This window comes from Eptatretus burgeri, chromosome 5 (genome assembly GCF_056783735.1).
Source record: "Eptatretus burgeri isolate ZD-2024b chromosome 5, Ebu_testis_v1, whole genome shotgun sequence".
NCBI lineage: Eukaryota > Metazoa > Chordata > Myxini > Myxiniformes > Myxinidae > Eptatretus > Eptatretus burgeri.
Genome location: NC_140965.1, coordinates 92393126 through 92416487, shown reverse-complemented (window position 1 = coordinate 92416487; position 23362 = coordinate 92393126). Strand labels below are relative to the sequence as shown.

The 23362-nt window shown below is 43.5% G+C and overlaps 1 protein-coding gene and 2 pseudogenes across 1 annotated transcript; 2 read left to right on the top strand and 1 right to left on the bottom strand.

Moving 5' to 3' along the window:
• LOC147026960 (uncharacterized) overlaps positions 1–5989 on the top strand; it is a 25166-nt pseudogene extending 19177 nt beyond the window's left edge.
• A 954-nt stretch (positions 5990–6943) lies between these two features.
• Positions 6944–21872, bottom strand: SLC35C1 (solute carrier family 35 member C1). The gene is made up of 3 exons (XM_085882899.1): positions 21474–21872; positions 11939–12125; positions 6944–8921 (listed from the first exon to the last, which is right to left on the bottom strand). The coding sequence occupies exons 1-3, from the start codon at positions 21732–21734 to the stop codon at positions 8350–8352; spliced, it is 1020 nt and encodes a 339-aa protein (XP_085739025.1). The 5' UTR covers positions 21735–21872; the 3' UTR covers positions 6944–8349.
• Positions 13138–14514, top strand: LOC147026959 (uncharacterized; annotated as a pseudogene).
• Positions 21873–23362: the final 1490 nt, after the last annotated feature.

Below are 23362 nucleotides of genomic sequence, written 5' to 3'. Positions count from 1 at the left end.
ATTGGCTGCGATGATTGGAATATTCATTATGTTGTCTATCATAAAAGCAGCCATTATGGCTGGCTTGCAAAAGCGCATTACAGGATGGCATCTGAAGTCAACACCCAAGGAGCACGAAACCAAGCCCGAACCTGAGATCACACTTTTAGCTGGGGCTAGGGAAAGGAACTTTCCAATAAAAGTGACAATTTCCCCGCACCTCCCACAACCACTATTGTACACCCCCCATCCACAAAATGGAGAAATTGCAAATATTAAACCAATTGTACTGTAGTGGTGCAGTGTTTGACTTGAACAAAGAAAATGTTAATAAAATATGACTTACAGATGATTATTATATCATTATACAGTATAATATACATACGGTAATTTTTGCATAGGCCTATACACTATAAATAAAGGTAAAAATAAAGGTTGGCCGACTTACGACTGGTCGGTCGGAACCGATCGCTGTCGTAAGTCGACGACTTACTGTATATACATATATATAGGCACTCCTCACTTAACGACCTACCTGTTTAACGACCACCCGGACTTACGACCAGCTCTCCGACCAGTCGGTGTTGTACGCTGTTCTAGAACTTTGGTTGTGGAAATGGCAGCGCACGTACTATATATAGCTACACGAGCTATAGCTACGTTCAAAGCGTACTATTTGCGCACAACTTTTTCCAAAGCTCTCGCAGCAACAGAAAGTGATGAAGTAACCCTTCGTGATTTTTGGAAATCGTACAACATTTTACACTGCATAAAGAACATTGAATCAGCTTGGGAGGGAGTGACAGAAAAGTGAATGCAAGGCATATGGAAAAAATGCCTGAAATGTTTCGTGAATAATTTCGAAGGGTTTGACAAAGACGAACATGTCGATGTCATAAATAATATGTAGGATATGCAAGAGTTATGCAAATTAAAGCAAAGTTATCAAGTTGGAGTTTCCTTTTGACCTTTTCTTTATTCAGAATAAATAAAAACGATTACCTGTATTTACAGTATGCAAACCTAAGTAATGCATTGTTACGGGAATCCGCCACGTTCGGCGTACGGACGACCGTTCTAGCCAAATTGCGGTCGAACATCCACCGAAGGCCGCAATCCAGTCGTGACTTTCCGGATCAATGCCAAAATCCAGTCACGGATGCCTTAATGCATCATAAACTAGCCAATTATTCTGTCCACGCGCTACAGGGTCAATCGCCGAATTATCGATATAACTCACTATTTGCCTGGACAGGTTCGATTTGATGTGTCAGGTCAGGTTCGATCTGTGACCTGCTACAGGTACCATGTAAACCTGTACTAACCTGTTCCATGGTCGGGTTGTCGGCGACTAAACCGTCTCCCCCACCAGGTTTTCTGGTGAGGAGGGTGTTTGGATATGGACACCCAGCAGGATTAAAAACAAAACCTGTCAAAGGGCGGAGGAGCTCATTGTGAGCCAACGGCCATCCATATCTAGTGCCCAACTGTGTCTGCGGACGTCCTCCTGCAGTTGGGTTACTTTTTATGAGGAGGTTGGTGGCAGGATTTGCACTCCGGCCACCGTAAAACCCTTCATTCCGCAAAACGCAAAAAAAAAATCTGAAAACCCACTCCGTGGGAGTACCTCCTGTGCAGCTTCCCTTCGCAGGGCAGCTCACCAGATGACGGGATTGGGGCAAAGCCTTCGGGACCCCCAATCTTTGATGATAGGAGGGAAACCACGGGGTAACATCCCTGGGTCAGATTGCGGGAGAGTGTGTCGGAGTGGTGCTGAGGTGTCGTCCACCAGACGGCGGTCTCCTTGGGTTAACCTGAGGCGGTCCCTTCGGGTGGGTGCCTGGAATGTCCTATCCCTAAGAGAGGATGATCAACTGTCTCTGTTATCATCTGAGCTCAAGCGTTTGGACATCGGGATTGCAGCTCTCTCTGAGGTTCGGAGACCGGATTGCGGCGAGATAATGGTGGGTGGTTACACCTACTATTGGTCTGGTCGCTCTGATGGTTACCATACCCAAGGAGTTGCTGTAGCTGTGTCCAATAAGCTGACCCCAATGATAATTGAGGTAACACCGGTCATCGAGCGTATTATGAGATTAAGGATTCGTCATTCCTTAGGTGTCATTTCCCTGGTCTCTGTTTATGCTCCGACTGAGGCGAGTGATCTCACCGTGAAGGATGCATTCTACGCCACGCTCGAGTCTGTGGTTGATCAGTGCCCCAGACGAGATACACTTCTCGTCTTGGGAGATTTCAATGCATCGACTGGAACTGATAGGGATGGTTATGAGACATGTGTTGGTCCCCATGGGTCAGGAACTATGAACCGGAATAACACTAAGTTCCTTGACTTTGCAAGAAGTCATGGACTTAGGGTGGCTGGTTCATGGTTTCAGCGCCCACAAGCTCATCGCTGGACTTGGTATTCCAACGCTGGCGGTGTGGCAAAGGAGATTGACCATGTCCTCATTGACGGTCGTTGGAGGATTATCCAGAACTGCAGGGTCTACCGGAGTGCTCAGTTCCTCAATAATGACCACAGGCTTGTTGTAGCAACTCTAACGCTGCACCTTAAATCCTGGAGAATGGTACCATCCCAGCCTAGGCTGGATGTTGGCAAGCTCAGGGATGAGAGAGTAGCTGAGGAGTTTGCGAACAGGCTGAGTGGACACTTGGGGGGTCTGGGTGCTTTGGGGGGTCCTGAAGAGTTGTGGAGTGCCTTCAAGACCACCGTCCTTGATGTTGCCGGTGGATGTCTTGGAGCTCACTGCAGGGCAAAGAAGAATTTTGTCTCTCAAGGGACACTGGATACTGTTGACCAGAGTCGCAGGGCCAGGTTGAATGGCAGAGCTAAGCTGTTCAGGGATCTGAGGCGTAAAACTGCATGTGCACTGAGGGTGGACAAGGAGGCCTATGTGCGAGGAATCTGTGAGGGGGTAGAGCATCACCTGTGGACAGGTGATTCTCGTCCCGCTTTCAGGGGAATTCGCGCATTGCGTTCATCCAAGCCCATCCCTCGGAGCACTGCAGTTCGAGCAGAGAGTGGTAAGCTCTTGACAGAGGAGTCTGAAGTGAAGGCCCGCTGGGCCGGTTACTTTGAGCGGTTGTACCAGGCTGATCCCCCAGCTGTCAAGTTGGACGTCATGGGTGTTACAATCCCTGTTGCTGACCCTCGAATCAACTGTGGTCCACCTTCGCTTGTGGAAACACGGGCTGCGGTGAACCAGTTGAAATGGGGCAAAGCTACAGGGATCTGTGGCATCCATGCTGAACTTCTCAAGGCTGGTGGAAATGCTGCACTCGTGACGTTGCATGCAGTTTTGTGCTCTGCCTGGAACACAGTCATCATCCCAACTGACTGGAAGAGGGGCCTTGTTGTCCCTCTCTGGAAAGGGAAAGGTGATCGCCAAGACTGCAACAACTACCGAGGGGTGACGCTGCTCTCAGTGCTCGGCAAGGTCTTTGCTCGGATAATTCTTGATCGGGTTCGTCACCATCTGCTTGAGCACCAGAGGAGTCAGGCTTTACACCAAAGAGGTCAACGATTGACCGTATCCTTGCCCTTCGTGTCCTCACCAAACGCAGACGAGAGTTTCGGCAGGGGCTGCTTGCAGCCTATGTTGATCTCTGTAAAGCGTTCGATTCAGTGAATCGGGATGTCCTCTGGAGGATTCTTGGTCTTCGTGGGGTGCCACCAAAACTGATCGATCTGATGTCTGAACTCTACTCTGGTACTGAGAGTGCTGTGAAGTGTGGTGGTACCATCTCTGACTTATTTCCACTTGTTACTGGAGTTCGTCAGGGGTGTGTATTGGCCCCCACACTTTTCAGCACTTGTATGGACTGGATTTTAGGGAGGATGTCGGAGAGATCAAGCTGCGGTGCATCGTTTGGGAATGTCAAGATCTCGGACCTTGATTTTGCAGATGATGCAGTCATCTTTGCGGAGACTTTAGCCATCCTTTTGGGGGCCCTCGAGGTGCTGAAAGAGGAGTCAGAGCCGCTGGGATTACGGGTTTCTTGGGTCAAAACTAAGATCCAGGCTTTCGGTGACATCTTGGATGCTGCTGTCCTGTCTGTGTCTGTTTGTGGTGAGGATGTTGAGGTCATGGAGAGATTCACTTACCTTGGCAGTGATATTCATGTCTCTGCTGGCTGTGAGTCAGAGGTCAATAGACGTCTGGGTCGGGCCTAGGGAGTCATGGATTCACTGGATCATGGGGTGTGGCGCTGCCGGTACCTGTGCGGGAGGACGAAAGTCCGAGTCTTTAGGTCCTTGGTACTTCCAGTCTTGCTCTATGGATGCGAGACTTGGACTCTGACCAAGGATCTGAGAGGGAGACTTAATTCCTTTGGTACTAGGTCTCTTCGGAGAATCCTTGTCTATCGCTGGTCGGATTTTGTGTCCAACGAGCGGTTGCTGAGAGAGACTCGGATGAGATTTGTTACCTGCATAGTCCGTGAGCGTCAGTTGCAGCTGTATGGACATGTGGCTCGTTTTCCTGACGCTGATCCTGCTCACCAGATTCTCTCAGCGAGGGAGTCTCATGAGTGGAGGAGGCCAGTGGGCCGACCACATGCCTCGTGGTTGCAGCAGGTTGACCATCATCTCAAGGAGATGGGGATGGGCCTGGCATCTGCCTGGGGGATGGCCAGACGGAGGCCCCTGGAGTACCGGCAGAAAGTGGACGCAGCGACGCACTGTTCTGGCACATGCTCCCATACCTGACCTGCCTGGACAGAAATACCGGGAGTTTATACCTCAATGGGACCTGCACGAAAACGAGCCGCTTAAGCAGCTCGTTCCGTACGCGAAGCCGAGCGGTTTTAATTCGCCAAATCCCGTCGGACCAGATTTACTTTTAGCGGCTTTAAAAGCCAGTTAATTTCCCGAGCACACCATGGCAGTCAATACAGGAAGGGACGCAACGAGCAGGTGACATTCAAACAATGGGTGATTTATTCTCAACCAGCATGTAAGCAGTCAATGAATGGGGATAGGGGACAAGACACGAGCAAAAGCCGACAGCCGATTGCTATTTCATTTACAGCACGCACTTAATAACAATTCTACTTAAAGACAAGGCGCCACAGACTTTCATACAAAAACCCAAGAAAAAGACACAGGCTCGTAAGCCATCAATATTCCTCAGAGCCGGGATGACCGAAGGGGCTCCGAGAGGCCGGGCAGGTGACCTCGTCGCTCTTGTGGCGACTCGATGGGTCTTTGTTCGGCGACCCTCGGTATCTGTCTATTCCACCGGGGGCGTCGCAAAACGCGCCAGTCGCTTGAGCGGTTTGAGCAGCTTGGCGGGCGGCTCTCCTTGGTTGCTTGGCCTTTCCCACGGCCTGGTCGATCGGGCCTGGCCGACGACGTTTCAGAGGAGCGAACAGGTCTTGCTCTTTTAGAGTTGATGCTCTTTCAGAACCTGCTCACTCCTCAGCGTTGACCGACTCAGGGCCGTCTGCTTGGACCGTGACGTAGCTTACTCGACTCCGGCTGTTCGACGCACTCCGTCTCCGGCTGTTCGACACACTCAGTCTCCGGCTGATGACTCTCCACTGACGACTGCCCCTGGCGACTTCTACCGTCTCCAACGACCCAGCCCAACTGACTCCCGACTCGCTTCTCGGCGTTCCAGCATGGCCTTTTATCGGGCCCGGGGGCGCCCACTCCCCCACCTGTCACCCAAGGTTCAGCCCCGCCCCTTTTTCACCTTCGACCCTTCACCCCCAGCTGGCTCCGCCCCCCTCACTACTGATTGGACAGTTCCTTTCTTGGCAGAGGCAGTTCTGATCTACTTATGCAAATCAGCCGCTTTCACGGCTGACTGCACACGGACGCTGGAATGTGGCTTTCCTGTTGCGCCGCGAGTTCGTTACAACGGCATTTGCCGCTGTTTGCCGAGGAGGGCGCTGTGTTGTGGAGATGGACGTGGTTGTAGACTCTGTGGCGTTGTGGTGGGGATGGCGTGGTTGTGGAGATGATGTGGTTGTAGAGTTTGCTTAAAATAAAAGATAGCAAAGAATAACGGCTAACTCAAAGATACACAGCCCAGCACACGAACAAATCCCGTTATACAGTGGTGGGGAAATCTAACCTGGAACACACAATTATCGAAATAACTGATCTTCGGGGAACCTGAATGGACTTCTGTGAATTTCCACCACCGTAACAGTATATTAGAGCAGATTTCTTCTATTCTGTTTATTACAGTATACAGTACACTACTGTATACCGGGCGTAGTGGTGTGCGCCTGTAATCCGGCTACTCGGAGGCTTGGGTTGGAGGATCGCTTGAGGACGGGAGTTCTGCGCTGGGCCACGCTATGAGAGGGTGTAGGGCAGCCCAGAATCATGGCGAAACCCAATCCTTATCCCTGTGTCATAAGAGGCGACCAGAATTGCGTCAGGAAGGGCATCCGGCGTAAAACCTATGCCAAATCAGTATGCGGATCATAATGGATGATCCGCTGTGGCGACCCCTAACGGGAGCAGCCGAAAGACGAACAACAACAACAACAACAACACAGTACACTACTGCATAAACATTTAAAAATATATCCTCGCTTGTCGACCAATTCGCTTAACGACCTAGTCGTAGGAACGGAACTCGGTCGTTAAGTGAGGAATGCCGGTGTGTATATATATATATATATATATATATATATATATATATATATATATATATATATATATATATATATATATATATATATATATATATATATATTACACATATACATACACATACAAGCACATAGCATAACTCCAAAATGTGAAAATACAGACACGACCCCAAAGATGAAAACAAAATTAATTTGTGGCATGACAATGGTCAAAAGACTCTTGTAAGTCATTACATGTTAGATATGCACTGACAGTCAGAGAAACATTACCTACAGATCTCAGTAATATTATCATCAGTTATGAAAAAAAATGCTCAAACTGGTCAGCAAAAGCCAAGAAAGCAAATTGACCACTTTATGGGTCACAACAGAAAATAAAACATCACATAGTCAAGAACCCAAACTTCAACATTACATTTAAAGTGTAAAATGATGCTGAGAAAACATGTTTTAAGTGCCGTTCAGGAGAAATAGGCAGCATGTAATAGCTCCTTCCCAACCCCCTTTTCCTCCATCATCATCAAAATGATAGAAATGGCACCGACATTTTTATACAATGTTTTTAAAACTGTTTCATACACAATTGCATAGCACACGATACATGGATATCCAGTGGCCCGTTTTAAAGCAAAAAAACAAACACATAATCGTCATTTAGATAAAGTTCAACATTCCACCAACATCTTAAAGATGTAATCTCTATTATTTCAATTTACAAAATGTTGACATGACTTGCATGCGTGTGTACACACACACACACACACACACACACACACACACACACACACACACACACACACACACACACACACACACACACACACACACACACACACACACACACACACACCTGGAACCCGACCCAACTAAGTCTGTCACCTTGAACTTCATCCATCCATCCATTGAGACCATACTCTGTGCAGAGCATTGGTGCTGCCTAAGCAGTCTCCTTGGCTATTGGGCACAATCCTGGACAGGTCACCACTCCAACACAGGATATCAGCAAGCTGGCACTCATTTGCCAACCTCGGAAGGACGACAGGCAGTCAACCCCACTTAGTATTAATTCAACAGCCGAGTGGGATTTGAACTCAGGATCCCAAGCCCACCACCATAACCATTAAGCCAATACCAAGCATTTGAACTTGATACTGTACACCAATTCATTACAAGTTGCACAACACAGCCAACTATTTAACATTTCATCTTTACTCGATCTCTGGGTAAATCCTTTCAGAGTGGCCGGCTTCCTTGGGGCTGTGGGTTTCCACTGAGGATTCTTGGGGCTACTGATGATGGCAATGCCAAACGTGAAGCACAAGTCTCATAATGTACAAATCATGGCTTCGACAAACTCAATAAACCACCTGTAGCAAGAAACGCTCATCATTCAACACCCACCGGACTGCGACCATAAGTTTAATCATAATCCTGACTTTGAGCCACCATATAATATTAAACAAAGCACTGAAAATAAGGCTCACCACACATGTACATACAAGCATGCAGCATATATGTGGCATTACACAGATTTCCAAATAGCCCACAACGCATGTCAACCAAGAAATGCAAACCATAAAACAAAAATATTACATTCACAAATTTCCAGGAAAATAAAAGAAAAAGAAAAGTTTTTGAAACCAAATAAGAGTTTTTCCTGCAATGTCAGTTTCTCTTTTGGTTGTCCTCACAAACTTCAGCCCTTGTAAATTGGGTAGCAGTTTTTGATCACCACACACATCAAGCGCTTTCATTTTCCTTTTCCAACGATTCTGTCCGAACTTCATCCATAAAATCTTTCTGTGCCCTTTTCATCTCCATGCCCCGGACCCAGGTGTACGATGAAGAGCCAAGGAGGACAAAAAAATTGCTGGTCCACCAGAGCAACGTCTTGACTTCATGGAAATAGCTTACAGCAATTACAGTCTGCGCACAAGCTTTGGCCGTGCCCGAGATGTTGTGCGTCAAGGGACTCGTGAATTTTATTTGCAGCCCTGTAACGTAGCTCATGGAGAAACCCAAACAGCCACTAGCAAGCATTACAACCCAGAAAGAAATATGGCCAAAGTTATTGAAAGAAAGAAGGGCCGAAGATTCACCAGCTAACAGGAATGCTGGCACAAAGAGTAAGCTCGCGTTGATATTGTTATAGTAAGTAAGACGCCAGATGCTGCCCTCAACAAGTGGCAAAATCTTCTTCATGTAGATAGCATTGAGCGACACACACAAACTTGCTAGGACACCGTAAAGAATGCCCAGTATGGATAACGAGTTGTGCTGGCTTTCTTGATCTACACCCAACCAAAAGCCACCTAGACAGCCAGGAAAACGAGAATCAAACAAACATGTATATGTATGTATGTATGTATATATGTATACATGTATACATACTGTACATGCATACGTAATAAATATAAGATTTATGAATTTAACGAAGTGTATTGTGCTTACATTCTACAAACAGCTAAATATATCAAGCAAATCAAGAATTAGTCATTAGAATGCACTCTTCATTTAAAAGTTTATAACTATGGTAATTTTAAATGTAAATACATACAGCAAAAGTTATAAAATAAGAGGCAGAAGTCACATGTTAGCATTGCCTCGCAACCAGTTTGATTGTAAGCTTCATAGTCTTGGGACACGTGACCGCTATGAGCAGAGCGAGTCTGCAGCCGACTCTTATTCACGGACATTTTCCAAAGGTTTTATGATTTTTCTTGGGATATTGGCCTTGAGATGCATTATTATGCAAAATTTCAGCTTTCTAGGCCACTTAGAAAACACTAAACATTGTATTTTGATACATCAAGAGGCCGGCTGCAGAACCCAGTGAGTGGTTAGAAAGAAATTCACATACAAGATGTGTATATATATATATATATATATATATATATATATATATATATATATATATATATATATATATATATATATATATATATATATATATATATTTAATTTTTTTGTTTTTAAAGAAGGCGCTTCCAACCAAAAGTAAACTACATCTACACTAGTTTGAGCAATAAGCAAGAGCAGATCCGGTCTCGGGCAACGTTTCACCAGCTTTACAGCTGGCTTCCTCAGGCCAATATAAATATATACACATATATATATATATATATATATATATATATATACATATATATATACATGTTAAACACACACACACACACACACACACACACACACACACACACACACACACACACACACACACACACACACACACACACACACACACACACACACACACACACACGCAACATTGGCGGGGGATACGTTCCTGAAAAATGCCGCAAATTTCAGAGTCCACGAATGTCGGTGCGTTGTTTTTTTTAACATGGTCTAGGCTCATGGAAGAGCAATGACAGAACAAAGAGACACAACATAACAAAGAGAACAGTAAGAGAAAGGGGGAAAAAACAGCAGGGTGGAGAGAGAAAGTAGACGGAGATGGACAAACAAGAGATGCAGGTAACAATGAGGGGTAAGGGAGAACACAAAGGGTGGACAACATTTGTACATCAGCAAAATTGTGTCCGACCAGTTTGTGATTTTGTCAAAGTCTGAGGAGAGGGAACTGCTGCTGTCCTATCGGGGATACTTGGGTCTGACAATATAATGGATATTCCGGTGTCATTTTTTAATATTGATATACCGGTATTGGAATTCTGAATATAATGGTGAACGAAAAATAAAGAAATTTAAAAATCGGTCTGGAAAAAAATAAAAATATAAAATAAAATAAATCTGTACATCACCAACAAATCGAAGAAAGATTTGTACAACCTTTAAATACTTCTTTCTGATCTCTTTTACTCTCTATTACTCTCTCTCTCATTGTCTATCTCTCTCAGGAGAACTGAATTCTTATATGAAAAATTCTGGAAGGCTCACTTGGCTGCACCTGGATGGGTTTGAGGGTTGTGGAGTCATGGCTGAAACCCAAATCCTATCCAGGTTCCTCCTGATGACTCCATCTTTACTCTTTACTTCTTCGGGTTCCTTCTTGGGATTCCGTTTCAGTTCATGATTTAAATAGCTTTGATGCACTTGGCGTCTCGGCTACAACTGGACCAGTGGAATGCAAGATGTCAAGACGTACCAGCAAATAAGTACAGTAGGTTTTAACTTTTAACCATCAACATCTGAGCACCGTACAAGCAATCACGTTTTTCTTTGCCCTTGTGGCCGTTTTTAAAGCAATTGCCAATTGGTTATTTATATGAAATCGGGCATGCTTTAGAAAGCCTGTGCTGTTTACCGACACGTCATACCAGTATAATATACTACCGTCATATAGTCATACTGGTATGATGTGATACCGGTCCAGCGATCCGCCATAATCATACTGGTATGAAGCGATACCAGTGCGGTGATCCACGACAGCGATACCAGCCAGTGCTGGTTACCAATACTGATCTAGTTTTAAAACAAAATCATTTTTAATACAAGTTTAAGTGGGAAGTAAAATAACCGTTCTCATCATGTGGGAGGGGAAGCCCCATGTGGGAATACTTTGAAAAATTACTGTGTATCAATGATGTGTACGTCATATATGAATACGATTATTGGACCATTACTTATTTTTGGAAGCTGCGTACTAATAGATGGAACTGAGGGGATACCACTAATCAAGCAATAATGGTACACCCTACATAACTGGCAGAACAGCATGCACATACGCACACACACATATACACATAACATGCTGCACATACACTCATGAGGAGTTTGTTTCCTGGCAATGCCCGTGCCCAATACATACCACAGACAGTTTGATCAAAAGAAGGAAGAGACAGGGAGGGGGAGGGCTATAAAAAATTTTTTTAATCTTGATCTCCCTCTTAGTGTGTTGTGCATTATTTGCAATTCAGCATCGAAAAAGGGTGTGATGAATATCCTATCAACACTCTCCCCCTTCCTCGCTCCATGAGTGTATAGCTCGGCCAGTATCTATGCATCACCTAATTTTATTTTTTTGCCATGAACAACAACAGTTTTTTTTTACCAATTACACAAAGATTGGTATTCCCGTCAGCGAAGCGATGGGTCTTACATCAGTGGCATACCCAATTTGTTGTATCCCCTATAGGACAATTGTTGATGGGTGGACGCACGCACACAGGCATGCACAGACAGAGACGCATGCAGGCACGCTGAACTCCTTTTATATATTCCATAAAAGAGTTTCCAAAAATTCCAATAAATCTTTCTCCAGCTTCAACAACAGCAGTCAATTACAATGCATGATGTAGCATACCAAATGATTCAGATTTTAAAAAAATGTGCCATTAAGGCCTAAATGAATAAAAGGAAACATTACCAATTATGATGGCACAGCAGATTAGGGAACGGAGTGAAGTAGTCTGTCCCAGGAGCACATAGGACATGATGACGTTAAAAACAGTGGTGAGTGAGCGACCCACGTTGTAAAAGGCTACTCCAACAGACTTGAGACACAGGTTGTTAAAAGCAATCATGCCCATGAAGATGATGGATAAGGGGAGAACCTGAAACAACAGAGAGATATTCAAGCCACAAATTTCAGGAGGAATCTCTTCATGAAACTAGGAATACCACCCAGAAGTCCATGCAAAGAATCATTTGGAAAGTTTGAAAAATTTTTTGTGTCACTTAAAATACTGCAATTGGGATTCAAAAAAAAATAAATACGCAAAACTTAAAAACTGTCCACACTTCAATGTTGACTATGCATATGAAAAACTGACCAAGTTAAAAGTAATAGTTAAAAAGTTTAACATCTCCAATCAAAAGCTGTTTCAAATACACTCGATGTACATTTATTGCATGTCTCTTATCTCTCCATCTTCAAAACATCTTATCCCATTTCTCTACCTCTGGTGAACTTGGAAAGAGGATTAACGAGAAGAGGAAGAAGTTCAAGGAGTGGCAGAAGGCAAAGGGTATGGTGGCAGAAGAGGCAGCGTATGAAAATCATAAGGCATCCAAGAAGGCTGTAAAGAAAGAGGTAGGAAAGGCGAAGGAGGCACATAGGAAAATGCTCAGAGAATGTTTGGATTCGGAAGAGGGTCGGAGAGCGGTATTCAGGATTGCAAAGCAGATAGCGAAAGAGATGTGCGATGTGATGGGGGTGAGTTGCTTGAAGGATAAGTGGCACAAATCATTGTGGACCCAGATGGCATTAAAGGAAGATGGAAGAGATATATGGAAAGGCTGTTGAATGTGGACAATGAATGGGATGGCAACATAGAGAGCAACGCAATTTAAGGACCGGCAGAGAAGATAACTGAGAAGGAAGTTGAGGAAGCAATAAGAGCAGTAAAGAGTAGAAAAGCGAGAGTGCCTACGGGAGTTGTGGGAGATATGTTGAAGGCAGCGGGAAGTTGGGGTGTAAGAATGACAGATATTTGTAATCTGGTGGTGAAAGAAGGCCGCATTCCAGTGGATTGGAAACCGAGTACCCTCGTCCCTTTGTACAAGGGGAAAGGTGACCCTCTGGACTGCGGCTCGTATATAGCGATAAAGTCACTGGAGCATGGAATGAAGGTATTGAAAAGGGTCTTGGAGAAGAGGATAAGGAAGAAAGCGAAGATTGACGAAACGCAATTTGGATTTATGCCAGGAAGAGGAACGACAGATGTGATTTTTATTGCAGGGTAGTTGCAGGAAAAGTACATGGAGAAGAGGAAGAAGTTGTTTCTTGGGTTTGTTGATTTGGAGAAAGTATTCGATAGGGTTCCACATGAAGTAGTGACATGGGCATTGAGGACGTGAGGAGTGGAGGAATAGTTGATCAGAGTAGTGACGGCAATGTACGAGAGAGGGCTTTGAGGACGAAGGACGAAAACAGTGGTGAGTTTGAAGTGAAGGTGGGTGTGCATCAGGGGTCGGTACCAAGTCCATTACTATTTGTAGTTGTGAAGGAGGTGTTGGCTCGGAGCACAAAAGAGGGTTTACCGTGGGAGTTATTGTATGCATAAGATTTGGTGTTGTTTGCGGAGAGTAGGGATGGACTGAAGGAGAAGATGAATCAGTGGAAGGAATGTATGGAGGCAAAAGGTTTGAAGGTGAATATCAGAAAGACGAAGGTGATGGTAAGGGTTAAAACATGTGGTGAGGTGGAAAGGAATGGGAAGTGGCCATGTGCTGTGTGCAGGAAGGGTGTTTGGAGTGAAACCATTCAATGTACAATGTGCGCCGAGTGGGTTAATCAAAAATGTAGTGGTGTGAGAGGGTCTTTAACCAGTGTGGTAGTTACATTCAAGTGTAAGGTGTGCATAGAGGGAGTTGCAGATGGAGGAAATGTCGAGTTGGATCTTGGAGATGGCATGAAGTTGGAAGGTGTGAAACCATTTTGCTACCTCGGAGACATGCTGAATGGAGAAGGTGGATCTGACTCGGTGACGGTTGCTCGAGTGAGATGTGCATGAAAAAAAGTTTCGGGAACTGAGTGGCGTGCTGACGAAGAGGGGAGTGTCGTTGAAGCTGAAGGGAAAGGTGTATGCTACATGTGCGAGGAGTACGATGATTTATGGGAGTGAGACATTGGTACTGAACATGGAGCAGCAACGGAGGCTGTAAAGGGTGGAAATGAGAATAGTTCGGTGGATGTGTGGAATATCGTTGAGAGAGAGGAAGACAAATGATGAATTGCGGAAGATGATAGGAATAGAGCCTGTGATTAATGTTGTGAAGAGAAACAGGTTGAGATGGTTGGGTTATGTGTTGAGGAAGGATGAAAGTGACTGGGTGAGAGGAGTGATGGAAATGAATATAGAAGGAAGTAGAGGATGGAGAAGACCGAGAAAGACTTGGCTTAAGGTGGTGGAAGAAGAAATGCGGATAAGGGGGTTAACAAGGGGAGATGCAGAAAATTTGGCAAAGTGGAGAAGATAGTCATGGTGCCTGCAAGGCTAACCCCCGCTCTAGCTAACCCTTAAAAATGCCTGTTGTCTACCTCCCCAACTTCCCAGACAAAAATGCTAGTTAGAAATATAGTATATGATAATTGTACTCTCATATACTACAGTAGTCTGCAGAAAATTACGACAGGAAAGGAATGGTATTTTTGCCTGGGCTTCCCAAACATCTTCAGTGTTTAAAATAAATTTGGTTGATTTAACCCCCCACACTCCAGCCTCCTCCCAAAGCACGCTCCGTCCCATGCAACTACCGCCATACACAAGTCCCCACAAGTCATGGAACTTGCACAATTGCTGTAGAATCACACACACACACACACACACACACACACACACACACACACACACACACACACACACACACACACACACACACACACACACACACACACACACACACACACACACACACACACACACACACACACACACACACAGCCAATGAAGGATTCAAGAAATTTCTGGTGCATAATATTGTGACATGGAAAGGGTGGAGAGCGATCCATCAATAGATAGTGTTAAAACTAGAGTATTGACCATATGATTGAGTAGTTTAAATTTACTCGTTTCAGGGAAACTGTCAGAAGTAAGTTGTTTGTAATATATGCACCCAGAAGGTGGTGATCCTGATCATGGAAGAGTATGGAGTGATGCTGTAGTATGTCTGACCTTCTGTATAGGCAAGACCAGGTGAGGAGTTGTGGCACCCATCATATCACATATGGAAAGCACTTTGCGCTTTAAAGAACGTCACCATGGGCCGTTTGGCCAGGCACCACAAACCATGGTGGAAAAGTGAGGTGTAGCGCTCTGGTTGAGGGTGGAACACTTTTTGCAGATGGGCCAGATGGACGGCCCGGAAAATGGCGATGCATACAGGCAGTGGGCGGACAATGATGGGACCCGCCGTCTACGAGGGCGGTCCCGGAGGTGACAAGGGCCGTGACTGTGCTTGCATGCACCATTAACAGTTGATCCTTGTTGCCTTGGGCTTCAGGAGAACAACATCCCTCTCCTCTCTTGGTTTGGTCGCTGACAGAGGAGGACGTGTTAGAGACCGGACAGTTTGCCATCATCCCTAATCGCCATTCCTCCTCATTGCCATCAAGCACTTTGCCCATGCCATGCTAAACTGTATGACCATGGTACAGCTACAACCAGCTTGTACCAGCATAAAGTCCTCGCCTGTTCCCTTTCATTGGATGAAACTGGTATTATCGGCACCATTTGTGGGTTAGGCCTTTTTTTCATTGTATGTAAGATTGCACGTTCCTTCTTCCCCTTTTCTTGCCATTTGACTGCCAGATCTGTCCCATTTATTGGTTGTCCTGTCCTTATTCTCCATATTTATTTTGTAAATAAACCCCTTTTAACCATAAGCAGCATTTTCCTGCCTTCTCATGCAAACACCGCCAGGTTTGGTTATAAATTGAGCAATTCTTAGGGATTGTAGACTTGGTAATTCTGAATGCAGTTGTGAATTTTAACACCGTTTCAGTCACTCGTGGCGGTTGCACCTCCAGCGTGAAAGGTTTGTGTTACTGGAACTGTCTGATATAAAAATACCGATTCTGTTGTGCAATAGCAAAACAATGAAAACGAGAAGGGCACTCGGTGGAGCGCATACCTCTGCCACGCAATGCCTGATCCACGAGAACATATTGGGCCCATTACATTTTTGAAATATGCCTTGGAGTACGACTGTATATCGCTTTTGGCCTTATCTCTCAATGATGAAGAATCACTTTGTGAATTTAAAGAATTTTCGGATCTTCACCAAAATCGAACCAATTCGTCATGGTCACACACCCAACCTGTCCACCAAGTTTCATCCGAATCTGTCCACAACTTTGAGATATCGTGCTATATATTAGTTTAGCCCTTTCTCTCAATGGTGAAGAATCACTGAAAAAAAAAATCAGATCTGGATTCAGATCTTCATCAAAATTGAATCAATTCTTCCTTGCCACACACCGAACATGTTCACCAAGTTTCATCCGAATCTATCCACAACTTTTTGAGAAATCGTGCTGTTTATCATTTTTGGCCCGATCTCTCAATGGTGAAGAATCACTTTAAAAATTCTAGTATCCGGATCTGGATCTTCACTAAAATGTAATCACTTCTTCCTTGCCACACACCCAACCGGTCCATAAAATTTCATCTGGATCCGTCCACAACTTTTTGAGATATCCTGCACACAAATAAACAAACAGAGACAAACAAACGACACAAAGAGCTGAAAACATACCTCTGCCACTGAAGGTGAAGGAGGTTAATTAAAACGTTGCTCAATCGAGCGCATACCTCCGCCGGGCTGAACAGCTTAAGTTTTGTATCCCAATGAGGCGCCAGATCTAGATCCGGACCTTAACCAGGATTGAATCGGCTTGTTCTCGTCACCGTATCAACTCATCCACCTAGTTTTGTCACAAGTCATCCACAACTTTTTTGAACCATCATGCTATAACTGTATATCATTTTTCACTTTAAAATCTATTTAATTTCACTATTTATTTATTAATATTTTATTAATATTTATATTAATAAAATCTATTTAATTTCTATTTAATATTTAATTTAAAATTTAAAAATTTCACATTTTAAATTACTTTAAAAAAATTCTCGTATCCGATCTTCACCAAAATCTAGTCGATTCATCCTCGTCCCACACCCAACCTGCCCACAGAGTTTAATCCGAATCCGTCCATAACCTTTTGAGATATCCTGTTCACAAACAAACAAACAAACAAACAAACAAACAGAAAGACAGACAGGGGTGAAATCATAACCTCCATTCACCTTTGGTGGTGATGGTAACCAGATATATTAGGGAAGACTATTTTGCAACAAATGTGCACATCCTTTCTCAGAGCTCAAAGGTAGTGCAGAACTATTTAATAATTTGTGCCGTCCCTCGGATGGACGTTAAGCTGGCGGACGTCTGCTGTAGCATTAGTTGGCGGATGTTAAATATCCCACCGTGTATTTTGCAGAGTAGGCGAGTTCACGCCGGCACACTAGAGAAGTTACAAATTTGTGCGAAAGTAATCTTCAGTTGAACAACAGGCTTGGCCAGCCGATTCGTTAAAGAGTGGGCCAAAACCTTTTTTTTTGATCCCCGGGTGATCCCACAAGAAGATAGCAATAGTCGAGGCCATCAAGTCAGTGGAAGCAGTAATCAGTGACAGGTGCAAGCAATTAATGAATGAATATCACTAAGGCCGCTGTCACACCTTGACGATTTAGCCAGCGTATGTCGACGTATGAAAAATTTGCCGAATACGCTGGCACACGTCGAATACGTTATGGGTAAGTTTTGTATACGCTAAGAGCACGCTGAAGCACGCTGGCATACGTCATAGTACACCAGGCTCGTCGACAAATTTTAACATGCTCAAAATTTTTCGACGTATGCCAGCGTATGACTCACACGTTCTGCATACGCTGGCCATAAGTTGTAGGCACGTTACGCAATCGTTGACACACGTCACTTGTAAGTTACTCATAAGTCGAAACACGTCGAGGTAATGTTTAGTGGACCCGAAACTTATTTCTAACCTATGAGTAACGTGCTTTGAACCTATGTGTAACGTATCTCCAACGCATATTAACGTATGTAGACGTATTTGACGTCTTCCGGACGACCACAGAACTTACTGAACGCGTTACTAACCTACAGCTACTGTATAATGGCGTATTGGCAGCGTTTAGGGGAATTGGTATATAAAAATGGGGTTCACAGGAGGAACCCGTCAGTGTTCCAGACTCCATGGCTTTTTTTTTTCTTCGGCATGACGGTGATGTTGACACTTCGATTTCTAGTGCAGTTATGATTTAAATCGTTGAGCGGCAGCTATTAATTGTATTATATTATAACCGCACTAGAAATCGAAGTGTCAACATCACCGTCATGCCGAAGAAAAAAAATAAAAAACATCGAGTCTGGAACACTGACGCTAAACATTACCTCGACGTGTTTCGACTTACGAGTAACTTACAAGTAACGTGTGTCAACGATCGCATAACGTGCCTACAACTTATGGCCAGCGTATGAGGAACATGTGCGTCATACTTCTAAAAAAATTGAGCATGCTTAAAATTTGTCGACCAACTCGGCGTACTACGACGTATGCCAGCGTGCTTCAGCGTGCTCTTAACGTATACAAAACTTACCCATAACGTATTCGACGTGTGCCAGCGTATTCGGCAAATTTTTCATACGCTGGCTAAAACGTGAAGATGTGACAGGGCCTTTAGCAGTTCTTTCCTGCATTTCCCTCTCTGAAAATATAATTCCTCTCAAACAACTTCACAATTTATCTGCAAAAAAAAAATAGTCGTATATTTTAAACTTTGAATTGCTGGTTTGTTACCGCTGCCACCGAAGGTGAAGGAGGAAATGTTTTCACCCCTCTATGTCTGTTTGTCTGTCTGCATACAGGATATCTCAAAAGGTTGTGGACGGATCCGGATGTAATTTTGTGGACAGGTTCATTGTGTGACAAGGACAAACTGATGAGATGTTGTTAAAGATCAGGATCCGGATCAGACTACTAGAATTTATAAATGATTCTTCACTATTGGGAGACAGGGCCAAAAACGATAAAAAGTACAATATCTCAAAAAGTTGTGGACGGATTCGGATGAAACTTTGTGGACACATTGGGTGTGTGACAAGGAAGAATTGATTCAATTTTGGTGAAGATGTGGATCTGGATCTGGATACGAGAATTATTTAATTTAAAAAAGTGATTCTTCACCATTGAGAGATCGGGCCAAACACGATACATAGCATGATATTTCAAAAATGTAATGGGCCCAATATGTTCTCGTGGATTAGGAATTACATGGTGGAGGTATGCGCTCTATCGAATGCACTTCTAGTTTTCAATTGGTTTTATCACTTTTCTCACAAGCCTCACCGAAGCAACATTCACAACCAATCCTCCCTCACCTATAGACAACATTCACTCCCAATCCTCCCTCACCTTGAGACAACATTCACTCCCAATCCTCCCTCACCTTTAGACAACATTCACTCCCAATCCTCCCTCACCTTTAGACAACATTCACTCCCAATCCTCCCTCACCTTTAGACAACATTCACTCCCAATCCTCCCTCACCTTTAGACAACATTCACTCCCAATCCTCCCTCACCTTTAGACAACATTCACTCCCAATCCTCCCTCACCTTTAGACAACATTCACTCCCAATCCTCCCTCACCTTGAGACAACATTCACTCCCAATCCTCCCTCACCTTGAGACAACATTCACTCCCAATCCTCCCTCACCTTTAAGCAACATTCACTCCGAATCCTCCCTCACCTTTAGACAACATTCACTCCCAATCCTCCTTCACCTTTAGACAACATTCACTCCCAATCCTCCCTCACCTCAAGACAACATTCACTCCGAATCCTCCCTCACCTTTAGACAACATTCACTCCCAATCCTCCCTCACCTTTAGACAACATTCACTCCCAATCCTCCCTCACCTTTAGACAACATTCACTCCCAATCCTCCTTCACCTTTAGACAACATTCACTCCCAATCCTCCCTCACCTTAAGACAACATTCACTCCCAATCCTCCCTCACCTTAAGACAACATTCACTCCGAATCCTCCCTCACCTTTAGACAACATTCACTCCCAATCCTCTCTCACCTTTAGACAACATTCACTCCCAATCCTCCCTCACCTTGAGACAACATTCACTCCCAATCCTCCCTCACCTTCAAGCCACATTCACTCCCAATCCTCCCTCACCTTTAGACAACATTCACTCCCAATCCTCTCTCACCTTTAGACAACATTCACTCCGAATCCTCCCTCACCTTTAGACAACATTCACTCCCAATCCTCTCTCACCTTTAGACAACATTCACTCCGAATCCTCCCTCACCTTGAGACAACATTCACTCCCAATCCTCCCTCACCTTCAAGCCACATTCACTCCCAATCCTCCCTCACCTTTAGACAACATTCACTCCCAATCCTCTCTCACCTTTAGACAACATTCACTCCGAATCCTCCCTCACCTTGAGACAACATTCACTCCCAATCCTCCCTCACCTTGAGACAACATTCACTCCCAATCCTCCCTCACCTTCAAGCCACATTCACTCCCAATCCTCCCTCACCTTTAGACAACATTCACTCCCAATCCTCTCTCACCTTTAGACAACATTCACTCCGAATCCTCCCTCACCTTGAGACAACATTCACTCCCAATCCTCCCTCACCTTTAGACAACATTCACTCCCAATCCTCCCTCACCTTGAGACAACATTCACTCCCAATCCTCCCTCACCTTCAAGCCACATTCACTCCCAATCCTCCCTCACCTTTAGACAACATTCACTCCCAATCCTCTCTCACCTTTAGACAACATTCACTCCCAATCCTCCCTCACCTTTAGACAACATTCACTCCCAATCCTCCCTCACCTTTAGACAACATTCACTCCCAAGTTTTCAAACAACTAAACTACATTTGAGAGTTTATATGAAAAGCGATCACAGAGGAGCACATTTATAAATGGCGACGGACGAACGTCGAGCAGGTGATATTTTTGTTTCCTGCGAAACAATACAAACGGTCAACAATACAAATGGTCAACAACACAAATGGTCAACATGACAAACGGTCAACATGACAAACGAGAGGGAGTGCGGGCCGGATGGACAGAAGGTCCATTTGTACACATTACACTCCCTGAGGTGTGGCCATCCGGCCAAGAGCCCTGTGCCATGCGTCTCATCGCTTCGCTGTCTGTGAGCCTCGTACTACGTACAGTCCATGTTCAAAATAACAACGGAAACTGTAAAAGAGAATTTCTCGAATCGATCTCGTCCGACATCACGTGAAAAAATAAACATTTTAATGACAACACACTTCAAAGCAGTCCCGAACACGTCGGCACATCCGCCCGTCACCCGTCACGTCACCTGCAGCAAGATATCCACACTCAGGTCCAAATGTGGAAAGTGTACTTGAGCAGGCCAAACGTTGGCAATGGCGCGCATGACGAGGCAGAGAGCCACGGTGATCCAACACTGCGAGCAGGTGACGAAGAGTGGAGCGTCCAGCCTCAGTTCGGGGCTACTGAGCAGGTATTTGTTGAGGAACACCATGCTGATGGACGTCACCCAGTAAAGGACGACGACGGCGGCAATTTTGCTCGCCTGCATTACGAAGTTGTCACCCATTGTGAAACGCAGTGTCAGACACCTTCCTGAACCGCGATAGCTTTCTGTATCACCTCAAATCTTCTGATATCGTGTGGAGATCACGGTACGACACTTCCGTCTTTCCCGCCCGATGGGTAATTATAATAATAACCCCTTCTTTCAAAATCTTCTTCTTCTTCTTTTTTACAAAATCTTCTTCTTCTTCTCGCTACATATATTCAGATGTACCTGCATCCATATAATAAGTTACAAACTTTAAGGGAATTTTCCCCTTCGACTTCGCTTTCGATGATGATTGAGGGGGATGTGATAATAGCAGCTTTAACTAGAGGGGGAGCACTCGGTAGAGTGCAAAACCTCCGCCGTCAATACTGCTGGGTCACTTAAGTGAACCTGATGTCCTATTCATTGTAGGTCAAAACGGATCAGACTCTACTGAACCACGATTGAATAAACTAAACTAGATCGACGCGCATGTAGAAATGCCAAAAAAATAAAATCGAAATTTTTTTGAAAAAAAAGTTGCAAAATTTCTCATTTTTTTTTCTCTTACAATGTTTTTTTGGGGTGGTTGGAAATCACTTAAAACATGTAGAAATGCAAAAAAAATTCAAATATTTTTGAAATAAAATCGAAATTTTTTTGAAAAAAAGTTGCAAAATTGTTTTTTTTTTCTCGAACAAATTTTTTTTTTTTGGTTGGAAATCACTTAAAACATGTATAAATGCAAAAAAAAAATTCAAATATTTTTCAAATAAAATCGAAATTTTTTTTGAAAAAAAGTTGCAAAATTTTGTTTTTTGGGTTGGAAATCACTTAAAACATGTATAAATGCAAAAAAAAAAATTCAAATATTTTTCAAATAAAATCGAAATTTTTTTTGAAAAAAAGTTGCAAAATTTTGTTTTTTGGGTTGGAAATCACTTAAAACATGTATAAATGCAAAAAAAAAATTCAAATATTTTTCAAATAAAATCGAAATTTTTTTGAAAAAAAGTTGCAAAATTTTGTTTTTTGGGTTGGAAATCACTTAAAACATGTATAAATGCAAAAAAAAAATTCAAATATTTTTCAAATAAAATCGAAATTTTTTTGAAAAAAAGTTGCAAAATTGCTTTTTTTTTCTCGAACAAATTTTTTTTTTTTGGTTGGAAATCACTTAAAACATGTATAAATGCAAAAAAAAAATTCAAATATTTTTCAAATAAAATCGAAATTTTTTTGAAAAAAAGTTGCAAAATTTTGTTTTTTGGGTTGGAAATCACTTAAAACGTAGTAATGCAAAAACAAAAATTCAAATATTTTTCAAATAAAATGGAAATTTTTTTTGAAAAAAAGTTGCAAAATTTTGTTTTTTTGGTTGGAAATCACTTAAAACATGTAGAAATGCAAAAACAAAAATTTAAATATTTTTCAAATAAAATCGAAATTTTTTTTGAAAAAAAGTTGCAAAATTTTGTTTTTTTGGTTGGAAATCACTTAAAACATGTAGAAATGCAAAAACAAAAATTTAAATATTTTTTCAAAATGGCCGCCATAGCGGTCATATTGGACTTTGGACCAAGTTCAAAATCTAATGGCATGATCCTTGGACCATCCCTAATCCCCCCGACCATGTTTCATCGAAATCCGTCCAGGAGTTTTTC